Raw genomic sequence first — 25326 nt, 5'->3', positions numbered from 1 at the left:
AGGTGCTTGAAGGACAATATCGGAGTAGTAGTCTATTATTGTACAGTGTGAATGAATGAAGAGTGATTGAGTGCAGTACTCCACGCCACCTATATAAAGCAGAAGTATTGCAATGTGAGGGCCAGAGAGAGGGAGAGAGAAAGAGAGTATGAGAGAGCTCTAGAGGCCTAAATGGGGCAAAGGGAAGTGGAAGTGTCCAGTAGGGGGTCTGCTGCTGTGGGAAGAGAGGAAAGGTGGGGGAGGAGGGCTTGCTCTATGCAGTGCCTGGGCCAATGCATGAGGGTTTGTGGCTAAGTGTCTCATCAGCATCCAGCTCAGGTGCTGCCAGGACCCACGCACTAACTATGCCCTGACTTGATTGTAATTGCCTGAATTCAACTCCCGCTGCTCCCTCCTGGCAATATCACAGGCACATTTAACTCCAGAGAGCCTGGGGACTGTGCAGCAGGGCCACAGAGAGCAGCTGACTGCCTCTTGTTGAAGCCTGTGGGCTACAGGGGGATCCTCTCTTGTGCTGTCTGCTTTGTGGGGGAGGGTCACAGGTGCATGCACTCTCTTTATCTGGGTGTTTATGAACATGAAACAAATGCGTCTGGATTGGATATAACCTGAGAGTGATGGTATTTGCTGTGTTTTTCATGTTGCTTAAAGAGAGTGAAATTTTGCCACCGCTGTCCCGGGCCACCGAAAACCTCTACATGCAAAATGTGTGCTAGCAGCAAGCACTAGTCATGAAATTTGAATTATCCGTGTGGTTCCAGAGCTATGAGAACCATAAATTATTTAACATTATCTTTAAAATTTCCACACAATCAAACGGCAGAAAATAACACTCCCTGTTCCTGTCAGCCTGTGTTTATCATGTCCAATTCAAAACCAAAGTATACACTTGATTGCTTCATTTTGCCACCCACAATATTTTTATTTTACACATAGTTGTGATGCTGCATACTGTAGTTATGCTAATGTTTTGTGGGTTGAAAATCACTCAACAGAAACGGTGAGATGGAAAAAGAAAAAAAAGCCCAGACCACCATCAACGATGTTGCATTAAGTCCATTGGGACTTTCTCCTAAAATGCATCTGGATTTGGCTCCAAATCTATAGTTATAGAAAACTGAAGCTGCGAGCATTTGAGCCCCTTTTGTGACATTTGCGACTGACAAGGGCATGGATAAAGTACTTCCCCCTTACGGCGACAAAAGCCCATATTCAAACACAACATCGAAAATTACAAGAAAAAATAGATTTTCCAGTGGTAATACGTAATCTATGTTTCCTAATCGCCCAGCTTTGAAAACTGCAGCAGGGTTAACTTAAAAAAGTTAGCCTGTGGCGCTCCTCATCCTGTGATAATAGGCCTGTCTGTAATGAAGAACAGGCTTGTTGCCAACAGGTGGTCTCTTTAAAAGACCAGAGCCACAGCACTCAGGATGGGGAAAAAACTGCCATGGCAAAATGTGTCAGAATCTAATGTTCTGCAGAGTGAAAAGCCTGTTTTCTGTCTTTTGTTCCCAGCTAGAGATTCAGCCTTGTTCCTCATTGTTCAGGGCACAAACGAGCAACAGTCTTTTTTGACACTGAGCCACAGATGAATAAAGACTGGAGCTGACTAGTCACAGGAAAGAGCTTTCTTTTTGGAGGGCTTGGAGCCCATTAGGAGTTTCTGAGATATGAATGGATATGAATCCTCTCCTTCGACCCCACAAAAAATAGTGGACCCACGGAAGACAAGGAACACCTCTGTGTCTTTTTACTGAGGTTCCCAAGGACATTTCAAGACATCTGGCAGAGGAAGGACTGATTGACAGCCAGGAATTACATAGAGTCAAAAAGGAAGTGGCTCTTTGTTCATTTGGAAGGGTACAGGTACACTATTCCTACATAGCCATAGAGCACCAACCACTGACACTAGTGTTGACATATTGACTTTGTGTTCTTGATATAAGCAGTAGGAAAGAGGAGAGGTAATTGCCATGATTTGAAACTGCATTACTGTGACATAAACTTTACATTTTTGTTAGATCCACCGTAGGAAGCTGCATGCATAATGTGCCAGTGAATAAATCAGACAGGATAAAGATAATGAGATATTTAGGAAGCCACTTCACGTAGACGCTAGATAGCGTATTTGGCTCAATGGGCAGATGATGGGTGGATCCCAGAGAAAGCAGCCCACAAAATACGAGCTTTTGTCCAACTCCATAATCCATTTGTTACACTCAGACCAATTTGTCCTCATTAACCCTCATAAGGGGACTGTGTTTGAGACAAAAGCTCCAGAGGAACAATGAGAATACCCCCGGCCTCCCCGCGTCCACATCGCCACAGCTCAAGTGCTCCCCTTCCCAGCACATTGTGGCCCCTTGTTGCCTAGAAGGTTCCAGTCTATGAGCAAGAGATGGACAGACCCCAACAAGCGGGGTTCACCTGAAAGAAGGGGTGAAAAGAAATTTCCCCATTTCCGCGTTAGAATGAAATATCTTCCGAAAAACACAATGCGACGTCTGCCGTTGTATTCAGGTCACTCCATCAATCAACTCTGAAATAAATCTTGACAAGATGTACAAAGAGCAACTGGAGAGAAAAGGAAGGGGAGTTACAGTAATTTCCCAAGACGTGAGAAAGTTGTGTTTTTCTGGACTTGTCAGTTTGTCACACCTGCTGCAAAAATTATTTTGAAAATGACATTGCTATTTTTATTCAGTTAGAAGAAGAAGAATTTCTGTCCTGTGGCTCTGAAAAATAGACTGTGCCTGGGTCTGCTAGCCATGAATTCAAGCTGCTGGTTTTTATAACATATATACAATATTATAATATAGAATTTAAAAAAAATGTTTTCGATCAATCTGTTGAGTTTTATGTTTTTCTCACCTCTAAACTGGGCTCTAAACCCAGCTAATTTGAATGTTTATGACACTTCATATTTGCACTAAATTTAAGAGGATATTATTGCACATTTTATATAATTACATTTATTGGACAGGTCTTGTTAGTACTTACTTTACATTTATTTATTTATTTCATGACATCAACTCTCCAAGATAATATGCAATGGTCCTTCCTTCTCTGAATCTCTGAATTGATGCAAGTTCTACTAAAATCAAATTTTCCTTATAAATATTTAACGCTTTCAGATTATCATCTTGTCCAGCTGTGGCCGTAGTGTGTTAAAAACAGTGCCATTTCTAATACCAATTAACACTTATGGGGGTAAAAGTTAAGTATTTTTTTTCCCTTTTGATAAATTTGCTGCTCAAAAATACGACTTTAAATGCAGAAATCTGCGTGACAATACTTGTGTTAGTATTTTTCTTAAGCTTCTATATACATCCTCTTTACTGAAGCAGTTTCAAGATAAAGCAACAGCCCTTCAGACTTGCTGATAGCTGGAAAAAAAGAAATCATAATTACAGCTTCACTCACTAGCGAAGTTAAAGCTCTATGCAAAAGCCTTTTATGAACATGTCACAGTGTCAAACGCAGCAGCGTCCCATTTAATGCTGGTTTGTTGGGTCTCCAATATGTTTCCCAAACAGAGTTGCAGTAATCAGGTCATTTGTTATAATGACAACCATTAGGGGTGATCATCGTCACACAGCAGTCAGGCAGATAAATCAGGTGCACTCTCCCTCCTTTCTCTGATTCATCTCGACTAGACACACACACACACTGTCATGCATAAACGCACACACTTGCCTTCCTATCATTAGGGTGTGAAAATGAAATGTCAAAGATCCAATATACATGCATTCTATAATGTTAAATTTAAAAGAGTATTTTAGGTTATGTTTTAATATATTTGAGCTGAAATTTGAAACTACTTATTTTTCATAAAGTTATAATATAAGCAAAAATATACTGATTATAAGGCTGGATACTATGTTGACATTTGGTTTCATTTAAAAAAAGAAATTATTCACAGTGAAATTGTTTTTTGATCAATCTGATTAATATTATTTGCACTACTAATTTCTACCTATAAAAGTCACAAACTGTATTTAGCTTAAATTTTAGATTTAACTAATATAGTAATAGCTGTGATGAAACCACGAGTCAGGGTTTTCATGGTGGAAAATACAGATTTATTTACAGAAAATTTATATTTCATTTAACTGTTATAGCAATACACGATTTCCATCCAATATCATCAAATGTCATATGAAGAGTTTTTTGGAGTTTTTAATGACACAGACGATGAGAATGCTGCTAATGAGTAGCTGAGAGTTGGAGGAAAAGAAAATGATGACACACTGTGAATGCTTGAGCAGCTGAACTCGAGAATTTGTTTGCGCTTATGAATATATCACAATGTACAATCTGTTCCAAATTCAGGCCCAAACTCAGTCGCCCTCTTCAGCAGAGCTGCTTTCACTGCGCTTATCTTCTCATCCAGCTCTGTCAGGCTGCAGGACTGAAGGACAAAGTAAGAAAAAAACTGATCAGCTCACTTGATATAGGTTAACCTCCACTTACAAAGTACTGCGAGAGGAAAGGAAACGCATACAAACCTGAGCAGAGGACGTCTTTTGTCGTTTGTGCAGGTGACTCTACAAAACAAGCACACAAATACACATAAGACCTTCTTAATTAGGGCAATTTTAAACAAGCTTGAGAAGCATACTGAGGTGCTCATCTGTGCTCCTTCCTACTTTGCCCTCTCAAGGACAGAAAAAAGTATTATCCCAGAAAGGAATACAACGCAGTAGAAAAAGGGAATACACAAAGCTGAGGATAAGGAAAAGCTCCATTTTAATCTAAAACATTTTTTGTGTCCTTATTGGATGCTTTTACAATAAACAGGTAAACAATAAATACTGGGAGAGAGATAAAGGTGGCCTCACCTAACAAGACCTTCATCAAAAATGAATAGAAAACTTCATGTATGTGAGACTGCGTAAGCTTCTGTACCTTTAGTTCCAATTTTCAAACACGGTCAAATTTTTTATTGATATGTTGCTGTCTAATTTTGTTAGGAAGCCTCCATTAATATTCAGTATTTAAACGCTGTCCTTGGAATCATGGGCCAACTGTGTACAGCTTTTTGGAAAACACCAAACTAATGCAAAAAAGGGAGGGCTGGGTTGGAGGGGCGGGGGCGAACTTGGAATATAAAAGACCCCCATCCTCATCAGTTTATTCAAAGACACTCAACAACTCTTGCTCAGCTCACACAAACATGCAGTGAGTCAAAAGCAGATGGAGAGCAGCATACTCACAGAAGCAGCATGCTGTGCTGAGAAATACCAGGATGAAGAGACATGTAGCATCTCAAGTACACTTAGATAACTAACACACTGGACAGACTCCTTCAGCTTGGGAAATCAGAGTCTGTGTGACTGCTGATGTCTGACAGGTTGAATAGAAAGTCCAATAAATTACCTACTGTCATCTTTTGAGTCAGCGTCATCTCAAAAGCAATGAACAGTTGTCAATTCTGAGATTCATCCGTCTGCCCTCACCTAAACGTTTACGTAAATCTAACCAAAGGCACTGCAGTTCTGATTTAAATCAGCTTAAGTGTTACTTGAAGAGTGAAACGTGTTGAAGTATCAAAGCATAACAGAAGAAATTCCATTCTCATAACCCACAAACTCCTTTCAGTAAGTAGATATCACTCTGAAATGATTTTTCCTACAGCAAACCAATACTCTCCATGCCAATTTAGGCATCATACACAACTGAGCTGACAGTGTGTAAAATGGACAAACTAAAATTCGAACTAAACTAAAGCCTTCTTACCAATGCAGTATGGATCTTTTGTCTTTCTCCGATACGAAAAGGGTGCCATCTGTCATGAATTGAACCTTAAACTAGCATCCTGATCACAACCAGAGCCTCAATACTCAAAAGTCATTAAGAAGTGCAAACTAGTTGCAATTCCATTTGGAAATGGAATGCAAAGTTGTTTTCAGTTCCAATTGACACATAAAAGCACTTCAAAACAAAACGGAAAAGGAGCAGACTGTCGTGTTCAACAATTTCCAAATTCTCTATGATTTATTATGACTTGAATAAGGAAAAAAAAATCACTGACAACACGTTGGGGGGAAAAAAAACCCACACATACACACATACACACACACACACACAAAAACCCTAATCAGAGCAGGACGCATGATTTATATGCTCCACATTAACACGCCTGTAAACTTCAGTCTCACGAGGGCCCGGAGAGTCTTTTGTGTGAACAGGGAGGTGTGCCTTCATGGTTAGTTTCTTTCAGTCAGACTCCTCAGGTGAAATGCAGCACCTGCTTACTGTATGAATTGCAGCAGACAGGCTGGCAGCTGGCAATAGCTGGGAATAAACTGGCTAAAACTGACACAAATTGTGCAACTGATAGTATTTCACTAAGGCATATGGCAATGAAACTACATTCAGTGCCTTAAAATATATTCTCATTCCTCTTTCAAACATGTATGACCTCTGCCATAAATAACTATTAACGCCTTTGATGTATCTGTATTTGTATTTTGAAGCCAGAGGACTCACTGTGGATTGAAAGTACTCAGGCGAGAGTCCCTCCAACTCGAGTATACGATCCTCCAACTTCTTGAGTCGCTGGTAGACACTCAATGGAACTGGACCCACTGAGGAGTAAAACACTTGTTGAACAGTTTGAAAATTTATTACTGCACAAGACTTGAAATTTAGAGTAGGAGCAAACAAAGAATGACTGATAACAACAGATAATAGATCACTTTATAAATAAAGGCTTACTAGAAGTAAAAAATACAGTGCCAATAAAAGGTGTCATGTAATTGCTGAGTTAAATATATTGTATAATGTTATATACAAGGCAAAGATCATTTGAGCCTTACAATAACTTCCTGTCTCTCACCTGCTGGAAGTTTGAGGTGAGCCTCGATGTTGTTGAGTCGTTCCTCTATGGCTGCATTTCCACAGTCTCTCGTCAATGGCCCCCTCTGTTTATCCCCAGCCTCTGCTTGGTCTCCCCCACTACGGGTCTGGGGTCCGTAAGTGTTTACCACTCGTGTGACTGCCCAGCCAAGAAACAAACACAGAAGATACAACTCTGTCCTAAACAGATTCTAGTAAACAACATGTTTTAGTTTAATTACACAAATGATAGTTTAAAAAAGAAGCTGTTAAAAATTGTGACATTTTCTTACCTTTTACGTGGCTTTTAAAACCCGGGTAAGGAGTGAATACTGCATCTGTTCTGGCACAGCTGTTTTCTACAGATGATCACATTTAATATAAATTGCAATTAGAATTACCAAATGCAATTAAACATGATTACCAAAAGCTGTATATGTATATCACACCTGAATAACAACTACTCCTGATTTCTGTTACTGGTGTCTCACACAGGCTTTGAATTTAAAAAAGGTTCTCCTGTCTCGTGTTTTTCTGGACTAAGCGGGTTGTGTTTTGAGGCCGAGTGTGTTAGCTACTTCAGCCCCACTCTTGGAGCAGTTCAGCCTGACCTCTCGCCTGTGGAAATCAGCTCTCTCCCAAACATTGGCAATCTGTGTGCAGGCACCCTCTCCACCCTACCCCCCCCCCCCCCCCCCCCCCGCCTCCCATTCTCACCCTGATTGCAGTCGATCACGTTGCAAAACTCGCGTACATTGTTTTCATTGATCTCCATCTGCTTGCGTTCCATAAATGCAGATATTCTTCGCTCAATCTAGGGTTACAATGAAGACAACATAATAAGATACAATGGATTGATGAGGTGGCAAGAATGCTATGTTTTTGACTATTTAACGATAATGATGTGGGACAAATAGGGTGCGGCAATTTACATTTCAGAATTTTCCAGGTAGCCAAAAAAGTTAAACTGCTTGCCATCATCACATGATGGAATATGAATACTGTTTGCTTGGCTACCAAAATAAATGCACAACAGAATGGGGCCTCTTGTCCTTCATCCACATGCAATCTCAGAGTAATGAGCATCCACTTCATAATCCATCAAGGACCTGGCCCTCTCTCAAAACCCTCCAGCAATGTGGTCTGTTCTACCCCACCGCAGCACTAAAGGACCCCTTATTCTCTACCGAACTCAGCTTATCAGGTCTCCATCAAGCATTTGCTTTGCTGCGGCACGTCATGTGCACATCCTCTGGAGCAATTACTTATGATTATTCATTTGCTTGACAGAGTGTAAAGAGGGCTCTAAAATTTCACTGCCAGAACAGCTGACAGATCTGCTGACAGCGACCAACCTCTGACTTCCCAGCTCGGATCTGAACCATGACGTCATCAGCCGCCGTCTTGCTTTCTGTAGCCCCGGAGCTGTGCGAATGGTGCTCAGACTGCGTGGCCGTCTGTGCACTGCTTGAAGATGAGATGACAGCATCTTCTGATGTGTTCTTTAAAGAGGATGCATCAGCCTCAGCATCCAACAATGTCTTTAGGCTTTCTGAAACAGCCTAAATAAACAGCAGGCCAGAAAGAAGAATATTAGATGTAATTATTTAAAGCTCTGAAGAATAATCGAAAATTTAAAATTCAGATATTGTTAATTCTAATCTACTTTTATTTCCTTGCAATGATAACACAATAAAAAGCTGCATAATAATCTATGTCAGCTCTTGAAATTCCTCTAAAGTTTTTACCTGTAATTTAGCGATATGTCCTTGTAATGAGCTGTAAACATGAGCAGGTGGAGATGATTGAAGATTCACAGCGCTGGGGTTGACATCTATTTTCAAAGCAGCATCCCCAAATTTCAGCTTCATTTCAGGAAAGACAACGTGTGGATGTTACTGTGAATCAGCATTTAACATGCAATTGCATGCCAACAGGACAATGTATACATTTGTCTCATATATGCAAGTTACAATTGATTGATGTGAAAATACATAAACTATTTTTGATAATTAACTGGGTAATTATTATTGATTTGTTACTGTTCAAGAAAAAGCATTTAGTGGTATCAGCTTCAATTTAATGTAAAATAAAGGATTATTTTCCTCTTGTTTTCAGCTGTTTTTTGTCACTGTAAAATTAATATATTTGGCTTTGCAATGGTGGTCAATCAATACATTATTAAAAATAAGATTATCCCAGACTTAGGAAAATAATGAACTTCGATAGATTCATAAAGCGAGTGAAAGGCGATGGTTTTATTTTATTTAATGCATATTTTATTTGTGCTTTACCACACAAATAGCAGGGCTTGAGATCATTTACTGCATGTATGGAATAAAGAGGTTTATTTAGATGTGTATTCAATCCAATACGAGAAGCACGGCAACAGGGATAATGACATGAAACATTGCTGTTACTGATGAAACAGAATGCCTAGTTAAGCCCAGTCAAGGCACAAGCTCGATCTTATTACTTTCAAAACAACACTGAACCATTTAAAGCACAGTTACTTTGCAACAACCTGCTTGTCAAAAAAAAAAAGCACCACAGCGCTGTGTGAGTGACAATGAATGAACAGTGTGGGTCCGCTAAGCAGCCCTGCTAACACCACATTGCTAAAAACATTAGCATGCAGCCAGCTAACACCCCGGACTGAAAGGAGCGATGTCCGAAACAAGGCAGCTTAAACAATCCAAACAAACCTCTTCCCCGAAGTCTGCTAGCAGTTGCAGTAACGAATCCATACAGTCTGTATAGCTGGACATTTTACTGGAGTCACTGGGAGGAGCATGATTTCTACTTAGCTTCATTGCCTCCGCCATTGCTGTTCGACAAGCCGAAGAATACTGTGAGCTGATTGGTTCGAGTGCAGGCTTCTGCGTGTGCGCGCTTAACGAAGTCGATGCTCCACACACGCATGCGCACACAACCGTAGTTGTAGTTAATATTACTGCTAAAATACTAGTAATAATACATGCTTAAATTAAATTCACTATTTTTACTAGGTTGTATTGTGCGAGTATTTCTGAAAGCTTTAAGGCATTTCTCTTTTTCAGTCTTTTAACAGATTGAAAGGAAATTGTTTACATAATTCTTAAAGTCAAGGATCAACTTTTAAAACTGCAATTACAATTAAGTATATATCAGTTTTCTGTAGATATATATGTTAGATACTTATATATTATCAGGCTCCATGTTAGCAAATTGAAAAAGAACCCAAACAAACAGCATAAAAAAAACAAATAAAGTTATAAAATGTGAAATTTAAAAATCTTTGAACTGTTCTTTGACACAGGGTGGGTAAGATCATCTCTCTATATATAGAAAATTTGATTTTATAAAACTTTGAAAAAACTGTTTTATAGCTTTAGTTCCAAACATTTCATGCACATTTAATCTTTTACCCAACTGTTTCTACTTCTCTTCAGTCTGTTCCCCAAATATGCCTATTAATGACTATCATCAAATATAATAGCCCTCTTCATGCATTAGTGACCCTGTGGTTTTATACAGTAATCTATTAGCAGTCAAGCAACATTTTATTGATGCCTCTAGTCAAGTTATAATGTTGTAACGTCATACACTGGTAGACAGTTCTATTAACAATCAAGTATTATTTTAATATTAATAAAATAATTTTATGACTTGTATTCTCTACCTGAAAACAAGCCTGTAAGTAGTGCCACATCTGGAACATATTATTAAATGCCCAAAGATGTCCAGTCTCTGAACTTTCTCTTTTAATGCCTTTTAAAGCATGTTTTAAATCATTTATTCTCTGTCGTCTTATGGCACGTTTATCTGTCTAATTTTATTTTCACTATATGTTTAGAGTGCCAGTTCTTATATATTTGTATGACCTGCAATTTGTATTACGTTTATTTTAAAACACTGTGAAAGCAGTCTCCCCGTCTACTGAACTCACTCAAATGTGCCGTTAACTGTATTCTCAGTCACTTACTTTTCAAACAGGCGAAAGAATGGTCGCTCAATTATAAAGATATTGTCCCTCTGACCGCAGTGGACTGTGCAGCAGGGCATTGGGATGGGAAACTGGTTACAATGGCGTATTTTTCTGTGTTGAGTGACTGTGGGAAAATCTCCCTCCTCTATTCAGACATTTTTCCCTTCTTTTCATATAATGAGGAGAGAGACTGATGAAGGAAACAACAGAAAAAGAACAATTACAGGCAAAGAGAAGGCACAACCACTCAGAACTCAATAATGCTCTTTAGGAGGGTTAATCATTTTAGGAAGGGGTCTGAAGACAAGCCTTTTTACTTTAATTCATGTCTGAGGTGATATTTTCCCCCCCAAAACAGGAAGGAACTGTAACACTTGACATGGTTTGACATGCTGAGCTATTGCTGAATGTTCCCACACAGCAAGGCGCTCAGAAATTAAAAAACTGCTCATTTAATTTGGCTGGCTTCAGACCAAAGAGCTGTTTATTCTTCTAACGGGGAAGAGTTGTGATTTAAGGCATTTATATGAGCCATTAAAAAAACATGATAGCCTACTTGAGCTCAATGTTTTTACATTTAGCTATATTTACATTTTGAAACCAAAACTAAGTATTACAGATATTCACAATCTTTAAATGTTAAAACCTTTTCCTCTAATATGTTCCTACATCTTAAAAACAATTTTGGAGGATTAAAAAACCAGTGGTTGAAGAAGTATTTACAAGTGCCACAGCCTAAAAATATTCCTTTACAAGTAAAAGTTCATGCACAACGGCCTTAGTCATTGTTGGCTTACACTGTGGGGTCATTATTACTGATGCATCAACATAAGTAGTACTGTATTTATCTAATTGGCTGAAAGTAAGGTACAGCAAACTGATTTAAATGCGCTAACTTGTTTCCAGAGAATGATTTGACCTCTGTTTTTTCTTGCTGTTATTAAATCATAATAATTGTAGATTCCTAACATAACATTACAATTTATAACCATTTATTAAGTATTTATGCACTGCTTGTAAATGCTAAAGCCATTATAGAGAATTGCTGAAAAGTGTTACAAGGATACCTTAATGGTTCTTTGTGCAACTTAATAAGATTTTTTTTTCTTTGCTTTACAAGAATGTGTTCTTGGCAGGCAGAGGGAATTTGTGCTATACAGGGAATAAGGTGGTCCTAGTGTTAGAGGGAAGTGAGTGAAGAGGGATTGTTGCTGCCTCTTGCCTCAGTCACATCAGCCACCTGCAGGAAAGTAAAAAGGTCTGCTTTTGAGCCTGTCTGCTGCACGGTGGCAGATTATGTTGACAGAGCATGAGACGGAGTAAAGGCCAGACATGAGGATCAGGAGAAAGAGGCAGCACAATGTAAAGAGCGAAGTGGATTGCAGTAAGAAGGTTTTGTCTCATTTCCACCAGAGAGGAATAATTAAAAGTATTCCTTTCTTGTGAGTTTGGGACCAAGCTTCCCACAGATCAGCTCATTACGTACTGCTTTTAAGTACTAAAAAGATATATGTGGAAACAAATGTAAATTTTGCAGATTTTTTATTTTTTTTAAAAAAAAAAAAGACTAGTTATGGTGCTGGATTTGAGAGTGATTTCAGTAGCTTTTCACAGACTTTTTCTGAACTGCTTTGGCACATTACTTGCAACACTTTTGGAATTCTCAGTTCTGAAGATGCATGCAAACATAAGCAGTATTTACATGTGCATGAACTGTAAAGGTAAAATGTTTATGTACTGTTGTCTTCTATGTCCACTCATATAGTGGAAATCACTGGGCTGCCACTTTTGTCCACTTGGTCACAGATTCCCACTGAACTCGTAATCCTCCCTATGAAGTGTAACAGGGGGAGAACTGCTTTCTTTGGTAGACCCATCAACTGCAGTTCTCTTTCTATTTGCTGTTGTTTCTCCTTGTTACACTGCCACACATCCTCGCTTGTCTCCCTATACCAGGGGTCTGCAACCTTTAACACCCAAAGAGCCACTTGGACCCAGTTTCCACGCAAAAGAAAACGCTGGGAGCCACAAATACTTTTTGACATCTAAAATGAAGATAACACTGTATTGTTTTTTACCTTTATGCTTTGTGTGAACAACTAAAGTAAGTAAGTAAAGTTTATTTATTAAGCGCTTTTCACAGAGAGGCAGTCACAAAGCGCTGTACACAAATATTAAAATAAACAATACAATCAATAGACATTATACACAATGTAAAAGATCAAATGCAAATAATGTAAAGAATATAAAATACGTAGATAAACAAAAGGCTTGTTTGAACAGAAAAGTTTTTAACTGCTTTTTAAAAGAATCCACAGAGCAACTAAGGTGTGTTGCTTATAAAATCCATGAAGTGCTACAGAGAAAATTACATTTTATTTATGTAATTAACACATTTTGAACTCTCAAAGAAATATAACAAAAGGAAAGACACCCAGCTGAACTAAAATGATCCATGTAGCAAGCAAAAACTGTTGTGAGCCGCCACCCTTATATCACCTTTGTGCTTTTGGAGCCTTGTCCTGGCTTTTAAAAAATAATTGGAAAAAAGCACTATGCTGCTAAAAAAAAACAGATATTTACAAAATTCTGCCTAAATATGTATTTTACCTGGTTAATGTGTGTGGCGGGGCGTGGTCTGCAGCGCCGCTGTATGGGAGTCGGACGCACCTGAGCGGCACCCGCAATCATGCCTCGCCGCCTTCACGTCTGTGCGATCTATGCTGTTGTGTTGTCGGGCTGTGAGCTGAAAAGCTACAGCCGGCTGTATGCGTACAGTAACCGTGTGTGAAAAGTGGTCAATAGCATGTTCATGCAAACATCGTCGGGTCTGTCGTGATATGTTTACAATAAGACTTATGGTCCCGAACCTCTGCGCACAGCGTCTGCAAATCGGGGCTTTCATTTTTACGCAGGACTGTGAGCTGTCATCTGTGAGGTGTGAGCGGTGTTTGTTTTTAACTTAGTTCACAGTGGAGAATAGCTGCTGACATAATGTGGATCCGAAGGTCCATAATTGGCCTACCTGGTGTTGAAAGTCTCGATAAATGCACGGCATTTTGGCGGGTATACCGGCTTCCGCGAGTGTGACGCTTATTTTGAGCGATGAAAAAAATAATAAGACATAATTTTATTTTATATTTCAATATCACAATAATCTTCCAATTTAGAACTACAAGTTAAAAAAAGAACTAAACACAAATAAAATACACTTCAGCTAAATACTTCTAATTTATTTTCCCAAACCACGTGGAGCCGCAGTATAAGGATTAAAGAGCCGCATGCGGCTCCAGAGCCCAGACCCCTGCCCTATACTAACGCTATTGTCCCAGAAAAAGGTTTATTTGGGCTCCTACTAGTTCATAAACTGTTGTAAATCTATATCTATATACAAGCATTTATACATATATAATTATATGGACTTTTACATGTGATGGCTTATACAAAGAAATAATGCTATTATATTTTGGAGAATAAAACTATTCAGTTGATAGAAACACTTTTTTTTTTTTAACACAAATACATTTTTTTATTTTTTACACTAGACAACTAGTCATTAGACTTTGCTTTTAGGTGCTTTGGAGTCCTCCCACTGTCCAAAGCTGTACTTGTTAATTGGTGTGGATGTAAGAGTGTGTGGTTGTCTGTCTCTCTGCTGACCCTGTGATGGAGTGGTGACCTGCTGAGGATGTTCCCTGCCTCTATTCACACTCACCCCAGGACCTAGAATTGTGTGATACCAACACGTTCGGGCTGGTGATACAGTATCAACTATTGACAATAGTACCATGTTTATCGGGTTTAAGTTTATAATTAGCGACATAGTTTAGGATGCAAGTTAATTACCATTAGTTAACTGGCAACACAAATAGTAAATTAGTAAATTCAAATGTTTTATTTGTATAGCACTTTTCAAGATAAATATCACAAAATGCTTCACAATGAAAATAATAAAACATAAAAACATGTAGTCCACAGATCTCGAGCTCAAAGGGAGCTTGAAAGCACTGTCATGAGAGCTCTGTCTCCTTAGTTTTTTTTTTGTCTTGTGTGCTGCACAGCTAGCAGATCCTGATCACATGACCCCAGGGACCTGCAGGGGATGTATGCATGTAAAGGCTCACTGATGTGCACTGGTGCTCAATAATGCAGGGCTCTAAAAGTCAAAAACATAATCTTAAAGCAGACTCAAGTTAACTGGGAGCTAGTGGAACTAAATTAGCAACAGTGAGAGGTGGGAGGCGAGGACTTGGAAGACTTATTCAAAAGTTTCGTGGCAGCATTCTGAACCACCTGCAAATGTTTGAAAGAGGTTTTGTTAAGACATGTGAACAATGAATATAAATAATCCAGATGTGATGAAATAAAGACATGACTAAATCAGAGTATGACACAGTGGAGCTCAGCATAGCAATATTTCTTAAGTGATAAAAGCAAGCGTGAACCAGATATTTAACATTAGCAAAGTTAAAGCTGAATCAAAGTGTTCTATAGACATTTTGGCAAATTGCAAGTGTAACTACAATTTCCATCAGAAATGTGTTCAGGGCACAAAAAAGGACTTTTATTTTCTCCTGGAAATTTTTCAGCCATCCAGCTGATAATAAAATCTAACCAACTAGGCAACTATTTAACTTAGAAACAGCTTGAAGCGTAAAACAGATATATAACAAGATGTCATCTGCATAGAGTGATAAGAAATCTTAAATTATGCTTAAAAGGGACTAGATATAAGAAAAAAAGAAAAGCCCCCAAAACAGTACCTTGCAGCACACACTAGGCAAGAGAACTGGAAAAACATCTTTACTTGGAAGCAGCTACACGAATTATTCAGAATCTTTTTCCTGCTTACACTAAGGGAAACCCAGCTCTTCATAATTCATTGTGATTTAGCAATGCAATGTGATGCAGCCTCAACTAAAAGTTAGCCACAAGGGACAGCGAGGTAAGTCATTGCTTTAAGCCACTTCTGATTGTGAAGAGCATTAATAATATGGACAAAGTGTTAAGGATCCTCATGAAGTTATTAACTGGCTTTTACTGCTGTGCACTGCTGTTTCTGCCACATTTAGTCTACAATCACAAGAGAAAGATGTAAGTCTATACCAGCACTCAAGCTCTTTCCTGTGTGTTTGCTTAATCAGCTTAATACAGGTCAATTTGAATGTTATGGAGCAATTCAAGAGGTCTGGTGTTTGATCAGTGTTCATATATGGTTTTACCTTCTTTTTTTTTAAATGTAGCTTTTAACAGCTTTATCAGAACACAACAGAAGTTGTTTCATGGTAGTTTATCAAGTGAAACTTAATTATTCCAGCTGAGCAAGCATTTGGTGACAGTGCAGAGGAAGAACTCCTCTAACAAGAAGAAACCTGTTGCATGACCAAATCCAGGGAAGGCTGCCTGTAATGAATAGGATGAGTGGAGAAAATATCAGTATTGAAAAACAGAAAATAACCACCAAGCCTTGGTGAGCCAGTAAGCTTAGATCAGAAATATTCAGATAGAGAACCAGGCTTAGAAAGGCACAGAGATAGTAAGAAAACAGAGAGAATACAAAGTTAATTAAATGAGAGCAGCAGTACTGGATGATGGAGGTCAACCAGGAACTGGGTCCTGTAGCAGCATAGTCAGGAGCTGCCAGCTCTAAGCTTTGCATCAAAAGTAGAAAGGGTTTCTGACTCTTAAATCCAACCTGGTTCAACAGGGGATCAGTTTAAAAACACAATGAAGCTTAGTCATTAAGGGAATTAATTTTATTTTTATTTCCGGAAGATGAATGTGATCTTTATTGCTAGTTCTGATTAGTACTGATTTTGGATCGCTGCCAGGCTTTTATGGGGTTATTCTGATAAGGAATTAGAATAGGGAAGTAATACATGTGTAGACTACTTTTCAGCATCACTCTGACAGAGGATAGTCCTAACTTTGACAAGGTATAAGGCCTAAGGATATATTTTTTAAATAATATACAATATTTAATGAAATGTTCTGCTCATAAATGCTCACAATAAAAACAGATGCCATGGTAATGCCAACCAGAGTAACTGTTTTCAAGGTCTTAAAAACAAAACACTTCTTGATTTAGAAATTAAAAAGTTTACAATTCACAATGTTCTTATAGTTCAACGGATTTACTTGGTCTGATTTACAGGTAAAAGTAAATTTTTGGGTAATGTTAAAAGTATTGGCTCTACCATATGTCCTTGAGGAACTCCATGACTAACTTTTGCATGTGGAGAGGAGTAAACATGAGAAAACTGGAATCTAGTGAACAAAATTAAGATTATGGATAAAACAGTGGGAGTTTTGAGTGAAGTTCATCCGTGATGAAGTTGCCATTCTCAAGAGCTAAAGAATGTTAAAGTTACCCACTATAATTTATGTGTAATAGCACTAGTCTGAGAATTTTAGATAAAAACCAGAGTATAGGCCTGGAGGATAATACACAATCCAGTTGTATTTTCCATTTTAGTTTTCAAATTAGTTTTAGTCTATAGGAGATGTTTGGTTAATGAAGAGCATTTCTTTCATTCATTCAATTAATGAATTACTCTTACAGTAGTTATTTGTAGTAATGAACCTACAGAGACTGTTACTTCACTAGCAGTTTCTAAACAGATGCAATTTAAGAATATGTATTATAGTCTGGCAATATATAGTCACTAACTATTACAGTCACAATGAAAGCTACAGCTATGACTACAGCTGTGAAATGTATGTAGTGGAATGTAAAATTGCACCAGTACTGTACTTAAGTAAATGCAGCCAATTGCATTTCACTACTGGTCGGGTTTAATACTTAAAAGTCTGACCAAGTCACCAGTGGCAACTTAGTCCACCTACATTGTCCTTAACGCAGCTGAGACAGTAGTCAGCAGAGCCTAAATGGCTGAAGTGAAGAGCAGTGAGTCAGAGTGCTTCAATCACTCAGCAGTCTTTCCCTGAGAGGCTGTATGTAGATAGTTCCCTTGTTATTATGTCTTCGGTTAGAGCTATGGAAACGTGTCCGAATCATATTCGTGTGCGCCTTAACACTTAACATGAGATATCTGTCATGAATAATGATAGAGAAAGCATAAAGGAAAGTGATGTTGTAGTGGGGACACAATGTTTCTGAGCATCACCAGCAATTTTAGTAGAAGCCCTGCATGTACAGCTGGTGGAAAAAGTATTCCAATTCTCAAGTGAAAGTACAAAACTACGCCTCTTAATCAAAATGTACATATAGTACAAATGTTTCAAATGTAACAGGATTCATTATTCATCTCAATAAAACCACCAGTGTGGTTTTTTAAGTCATTTTGAATCGTTTTTCTAATAGACCTACTTCTTATGTACCATTGTAAAGTTTTAACTGAATGGGATGGAGCTAATATGGGTGAATGGGTTTTTATCTGTAGGGCTTAGAGATAATGGTCCAAAAAAGTGAAAAATATCCAGTGGGCAGCAATTAAAAGGGTGAAAATGCCTCGTTGATGTCACTGTAGATTCCTATGCAACCAAACAAGCTATGCAGAAGAGCATCTCTGAATGCACACATTCAACGTTGAATCAGATGGGCTACAGCAGAAGAGCACACTGTGTTCCACTCCTCTCAGAACAGGAAAATGATGGTAAAATCCACATAAGCTCAAAAAAAATTGCACAAAAGAAGACTGGAAAAATACAACCTGGCCTCATGAGTCTTAATTTTTGCAACATTTGGAAGGTAGAGTTGTAAACAACATGAAAGCTTAAATCCATTCTGCTATCAATATCACCAGTTCAGGCTGCTGCTGGTGGTGTAATTGTGTGGCAGATATTTTTCTGGTACACTTTGGGCCCTTTAGCACCAACTGAATATTTTTTAAACACTGCAGCCTACCTGAGTATTGTTGCTGACCATGCTCATCCCTTTATGAGCACAGTGTGCCCATCCTCAAATGGCTGATTCCAGCAGGATAATGCACCATGTCAGAAAACTCTAATCATGTCAAACTTGTTTCTTGAACATGAGAATGAATTTACTGTACTCAAATGGCCTCAACAGTTACCACATTTCAATCCAGTAGAGCACCTTTAGGATGCGGTAGAACAGGACATTCGCATTGTGAATGAGCAGCTGAAATCTGCAACAACTGTGTGATGCTACCATGTCAATACGTACCAAAATCGTCCTTGCTGAGTCTGCCATGAAGAATTAAGGATGTTCTGAAAGCAAAGGGGGCAAAACTGATATATCTGTCACAGGGTAACTAATGAAGTGGCTGGCTTATTACTAAATTGTAGGTAGTGTTATTATAGCTTAGAGGGAACACATATATAATAAATTAAAATTTGTATCTAAAATGCAGTGAAAGTGAAATGAAAAAGTAAACAAGTACTTTTTATTAAAGAAATATACTTTGCATCTTTTCATTGTTGTTACTTGTTTGGATTGATCCTGCTAGGAATTGAAAGAGCAGTGACAAAATAATTCTGTAACGCTGAAAAGAAACCCAACTAAAAATGTGTTACTTTTCACTCAGTTCCCAGGTAATGCACCTAATCTCAGTCTGCAACTCTGTCTCCCTGCGGGCCTGTAAATACATCCTACCATATTACTCCCCCCATTCCCCATTGCATGACACCATCCCTGCCCCCACCTTCAGCTGACTGCACCTGTCACCTGGGGGCCTCTGCCTACATTCAGGATCAATTTACATAACCTCATTTAGCAGTTCACAAATCAGAGCCATTAAGAGCTACTAACAGGAACCAAGGGTTCTAATTTAGCTTGCCTTTCACAGTGGGAAAATTGTTCAGTTCAGGCCTACAAATAAAGATTCAGGTCTTGGCTTTGATTGTTGATTGTGATGGTAAATGTACAGATGATTAGAACAGATTTTCTCCCTGTATTGATTTCCTGCCAAAACACAGCAGGCACTGGTCCTGTACTGGGAAACCACAAGAAAAGGTGAGTGCTAAAGAGTTTGTGGCAGACATTGATATGTACATATATTAAGCATTTTAAGTATAATGCATTTAATAAAATCATTAGAACGGCCTCATTTTTTGGCATGGCTGGAGGTGCACTTACATGTATTATGCTCGTTATTGCATGTTAAAAAAAATGTTGAAATGATTTTCTGGAAACTAAAAATTAATCAGGGATTTGAGGATTTATTCAAAATGACAGTGTATTTACAGTAACCTAGCACTGTCATTTCTCTTTGCACATTAGACAATATCCCTCAAATTTTAGCTGAACAATAATTTGAAGACTAAAATGTGTTTATTTACATTTGTGTGGCAACGTGACAGTAGCAAAACCAATTCAGAGTGGTGAATAGCTGAAGTCAAGAGCTGAAAAATTATTTTCAATCTGCATTCAATTTGGCAAAGATGGGGCTCATGGAATAAAGAGGCTGATTCAGATTTCCACTCGTTCAACACTGAACTTGGTGGTACGGCATTGTGAATGTGGGATTTTAGGGAGCAATTTTTTTTTTTTTTTTTTGCGGGGGGGGGGACATGTTTAATTAATCAACAAATCAGCACTCTACTCACTAGCGTTCCAGGCCCATATGTTTGCACTTCACACTGTAGGATAAGGAGGAGGCTCCATAAGAGATGCATCCAGCCGCCTACAGATTTTGTCTACTGCTGCTGCAAAATGTGATTGCATAACATCAGTGATCAGCAGGCAGATAAGAGCTTCAATAACAGTAGGCCCATAGAGTTGGCAAGGTTCAGACCATGTGTGATGAAAGACCCAGACACATGCATTGACTGTATAAAAGCTTTGGGGGTCAAGTCACACAAAAATGAAAATGTTTATGAGGTGTGATTCAGTAAAGTGGCCCTGTCCAGCTTCGGTCCAGCTCATTTTTAGTCGTTTCACTTGAGGATAATTTATTACAAGTGTGCAGAGCAGGTCTATGTGGGGGTTGGGATTTAGCAGAATGGTGCTTGAAAATGCTATAGCAACCAACAAGAGGTTGTGGGCCTTTGGTAAAAGCAACTCAGATTGTGGAAAAAAAAGGAGATAAGATAGCATGCTGATTGTGAGAGTGAAACATGACATTTCCACATAACACTCTATTAAAAAACACAGTTTCGTCTGTTTTTTAAGCAAATAGGCAGGCTAAACTAAATGAGAGTGAATATAAGTGTTGTACAAATTGCCTTTTGATGATTAGAACCAACACAGAGTTTTTAAGGTATTTAAATTGAGCTCAAGCATGACTTTCATACAGTTTTAGCTCAGAATAAATCGTTCAGCAGATGGACTTACTGAGGCAGCTTGACTCAAACTCCTTTCCCCCCCTAAAAAGTCCCAGCCTGAGTGAGATTAAATGCTAACAAGAAGTTGGACCCAAGCCATTCCCTTGTCCATCACTCCTTAAAAAAGGGACAAGGGGAGAGACAACTGTTGTTGGTGTGTAGCCTAGGCGAATTACTTTTAATGAACATGTAATTAATGGAAATAGACTGAACGGTTTCAAAGCAAACAACGATTCTAATTGATTTGCATTTTCCCTTTTTGGGCTCTCCGATTCCTTTTGTCAGGCCTTTCTATTGATTACCCGCTATGTGTATCGCTCCGCATGTGTTTTCCTTCATTAAGAGATAACGGGTTCCTGATTACTCCCATCCCTGGGTTTAATGTTGCTTAATGTCTACTTTGTTCCCGTGTCATGTCGGAGGGCAGCGAGAATAATGAGAGAGTGGGTGGGCCGTGATTGGCCTGCAGTAAGGCAATAGTGTTTTGGACGCCGGCTGCAAGGGGATCAGTGAAGAGGTTAAAAAAGCAGAACCTTTAGGGCTGGCTGAAGCGCAGCGTGTGGCCCCTGAGTCCGATTCACTCTCACTTACACTGCTGTTTTCTGTTAAACTGCCATTTGACTATCAACACCTGACACCCCTATATTGAGCTGCCTGTCAGCCTGACATCCATGAAATGTGTGTTATAGGCTTTTTTCTTTCCCCCGACTAAGTGTTTAACATAAATGCGCTGCCATGCAGCTTCTCTTTGGGGATTAGGATATAAACCCCCATTCTGTCGATTTCCGTTCATTTAGCCTGTAAATTGACCAAGTAAGAAACCACATAACCTATATCCTACTGAGCAATTCAGCCACCGGAATAACATACAGTGACAATTGGCCAAAAAGGAGAACTACCGCGTTGTGAACAGAATTGCATGTTAGCTAATTGTTAATTTAAGCGGCTCGCAGTGGCTAATTATGTCGGCACAGCCAAGCCATTTGCATGATGGACCAGCCACCTGCCTGAAGGCGCTGCCAGGGCAAACTATATAATTACTGAACAGCAGTGGGGCAATTTTTGACTGTCGCCCCTTTTGTGTCACATGAATTCCTCGTAATGACATATTTCATTAGGGGGGCAAATATCACCCCTCCTCCTGTAGCCGAACAAAACATGCAAGTCTCAACAGGTCCTAATATACAGGACCTATTTACATCCACCTCCACCCCGTGTTTTTATTAACCTGTAGTTATGTGCGTCTTTACTGTGAGTTAAATGGAAGCGCTGTGCCTTTTCTCAGCTCGGCTCATATAGACTGTGCTCTGGTTAAAAGGGACCATGGCTTTTCTTAAAGTGATTGCAGCCTGAACTCATTAAGCTGTCAAATGTCCAGGCTTTGGGATCTTGATTGCTTATTGTGTAGCAACATTCAAGGAATTTTTTTTTCAGTCTGCAAAGAGACGCAGCCTACCCCACCATTCACTCACACAGGAGAATGGACTGACTGCTGGATTATCCATGGATTCAGTGCGGTTTAATCAAGTTGTCCCTCTTTACTGAGAGCATATGGGAAGTTTCATTCATTTTATGCTTTAAGTTTTCACGTTAGGCATGTGTGTGAAGCCTTTAATGCTTACTGGGCAAAGCAAAAAAGAAAAATCGGGGTAACTGGTTTCGACTTTTAAGGTTTCTTACCTGAAAATGTTACCATAGAGCTCTGGAAGAACTATTCATAGCAGTGGCACATATAACAATACCAGATACAAAAAAGAAAGCTTAGTATTGGTTAAAAATTGTAAAAATAAATAAATAAAATAAAGTATGGTTAAAAGTAGGTGGACTCATTATACCTATCAGCTGAGAATTACTATCATTCATTTTTATTTGGATGAAGTACTCCCAATGCTGTAGGTTGTCAGTGGTAACTGCAGTGATGAGTAGTTACTAAACAGAAGCTGTTTTTACTAAAATCTTAATTTGTAAATTGTAGCTTTCAAATCAGTTTAGAAGAGTAATAGAAAACAGAGCTCGGAGTAAGCCCATGTATCTTTACATTTACATATAGATATTGAGTATATCCACTTGGTTACTCTGCAGCACTCCTTTTAATATTGCCTAACATCCTTTATAAACTAAACACACTTTTTTGTGTTAATTCCTTTAAAAAATGTTATTATAGCCTATAATTCATAAGTGCTCTCATATTTATAGCATGCAAATCAATTTAAATTCACTTTAGGTCTCACTATTTGAAAGGGATAGCCTTGGACTATTCAAACCTTCATTAAATGGAGAAGTTATTGCTGCAGGCCTATAGAGCGAGCAGTGGCACCCGGGTCGGTCTGGAGGGTCTGGTGTTAACGGGGTTAGTGATGGCTCGTTGGTTTCTAAAGGACTCCTGCTGGTACTGTACACAGACATGACAACTCCGCTTTAGTCTGGTCTCATTTAATTGGCATGTTTAACAGGAGCACACACAGCGTGGGCGCGCACACCAGCTCACTCGTTTACTTGAATTTCTATCCTGATGAGGACCTTCCACACAGAGACTTAAGTCTCAATCCAGCCTTATTCTTATTCACATTTCTGTCAAATGTCAAAAGTATGTTTACATTTATGTGGCGTTGGGTGAGTGCACAAAACAAACATATTTCAGACTGTTACTTTTGGACAAACACACAAATAGAGTAGTTTTGAAGGTATGGAGAGTTGATGAAACAATTCATGTATTGTGCCATACAAAACTGGGTTGGTTTATGATGCTTGGATATGAACCTGCTCATTTTGTATTTTGTATTAAAAAAAAAACTATACCCACTCAGGTCACAAAGGATGGCAGTAGCCTTGCAGTGTTTATAAGATCCTCTCCTGAAATAAGCTCATACAGACCCATCAAAGCAGGCCAGGGCCTATTCTGAAGGACAGGGGAACTAAGGACCATGGCCAAAATATAGTTTGGAGGATTTTTACAGTACTGGTAAATAGGTATTTTTCTTTTAGCGATGGAAAGGTGGGGAATGTCTAAAAAACTTAAAGTTTAAAGAAAATTAACAATTTATTGTTGTAAAGTATAAAGACTGATCAAAACATTTCATTTTTTTTGTTTCTAAGTGTCTTAAGTGCACATGTGTAAAAATATGCTGTGAATGTTTTTTTTCCCAAGTTTGCACAATATTAAGTAATTAAATAAGAGCATTAGTATTAAGTATTTGTAGTACGCGTTTTATAAACTGCTTTTCACAAACAAGCAGTCACAAAGCACTGTACAACAAAACAGCATACAATAAATAAGAAAATTAAGTGCTGTAATGGCAATACAAAAGTTAAGACACAGAATAAAGTTTACTAGTTAATAAAGTAAAGTAGCTTAAAAAGTATCAGCAAAGTCGGTTAAGCAAAAAAAAAAAAGTGTTTTATTTTATCAATACATTTTTATCAATATTTAGAGGGTTCTATAATATCCCGGTTTACATGGTATGTCATCATGTAACAAGAGAATGGAAATCAGGTGACACTGCTTCTAAACATGGTCACTGAATACGAGGTATAATGTACACTGTTTAAGTTAAATCCAACTAGATCCTGGTGTCCAGTGCTACTCATAATGCCAATTTCTACAGCCCGAAATCCTTAGCCTATTACTTATTATTCTTTTTCTGCCCCAAGTCTATTCTAATTTTATGGCTACTTACATTAAGAACTCCTAATGTATCTTGAACCCAAGCCGAACTGGGTCTTCTATGGATACAGGTAGAAAATGATTTCATTAGTTTAGAAGTAGAGAGCCTACGGTTAACATGTGACACCCACACTGCCTGCCCTCCAACAGCAGATATAACCGTGTTATTGCACATAACTAAGATTTCATTTTTGTAACAGATTTTCCTTTCACTTTTAAACTATCAATAATATAAGAACCTTAACCACCTGCTATTTTATAACATTTAGTTTGTTGGTGTTTGTTACTGATTTCAAGTTTAACCTTTGGCTTGTAGTATGTCCTCAGTGTGAATCTACATAAATAAGTTGTGGGTATGCATTCCTGTCTAAATAACAAGTTAGAAATAAGTAAGTACACAGAGGTTAGATTTAATTTCTAATATTTTCAAGAACAATCGCCTTATTTAATAAGCTAGTGAAATAAAATGCTTTCTTGATTATTGATTAAGATTAAGATTGATTAAGATGATTGCTAATCTGATTAGATGATTGCTAATCTGCACCCCCTTTTTATAGACCCCATCCTCATGTTGTTTCATTTAGAAAAACCAAACCAAACAATA

At 38.4% G+C, this 25326-nt stretch overlaps 1 protein-coding gene and 1 long non-coding RNA gene across 2 annotated transcripts in view; one reads left to right on the top strand and one right to left on the bottom strand.

Annotated features, from left to right (window-relative positions):
• The window catches only part of LOC146496096 (uncharacterized), a 236414-nt gene that overhangs the window by 149441 nt on the left and 61647 nt on the right, over positions 1–25326 (top strand). The window lies entirely within an intron of this gene.
• Positions 4063–9708, bottom strand: mbip (MAP3K12 binding inhibitory protein 1). The gene is made up of 9 exons (XM_085144121.1): positions 9549–9708; positions 8592–8708; positions 8199–8405; positions 7561–7657; positions 7137–7202; positions 6845–7003; positions 6496–6593; positions 4512–4550; positions 4063–4414 (listed from the first exon to the last, which is right to left on the bottom strand). The coding sequence occupies exons 1-9, from the start codon at positions 9666–9668 to the stop codon at positions 4307–4309; spliced, it is 1011 nt and encodes a 336-aa protein (XP_085000247.1). The 5' UTR covers positions 9669–9708; the 3' UTR covers positions 4063–4306.

Source organism: Neolamprologus multifasciatus, chromosome 19, assembly GCF_963576455.1.
Source record: "Neolamprologus multifasciatus chromosome 19, fNeoMul1.2, whole genome shotgun sequence".
NCBI lineage: Eukaryota > Metazoa > Chordata > Actinopteri > Cichliformes > Cichlidae > Neolamprologus > Neolamprologus multifasciatus.
The sequence above is the reverse complement of the archived record's forward strand: the minus strand, read 5'-3'. Positions and strand labels throughout refer to the sequence as shown.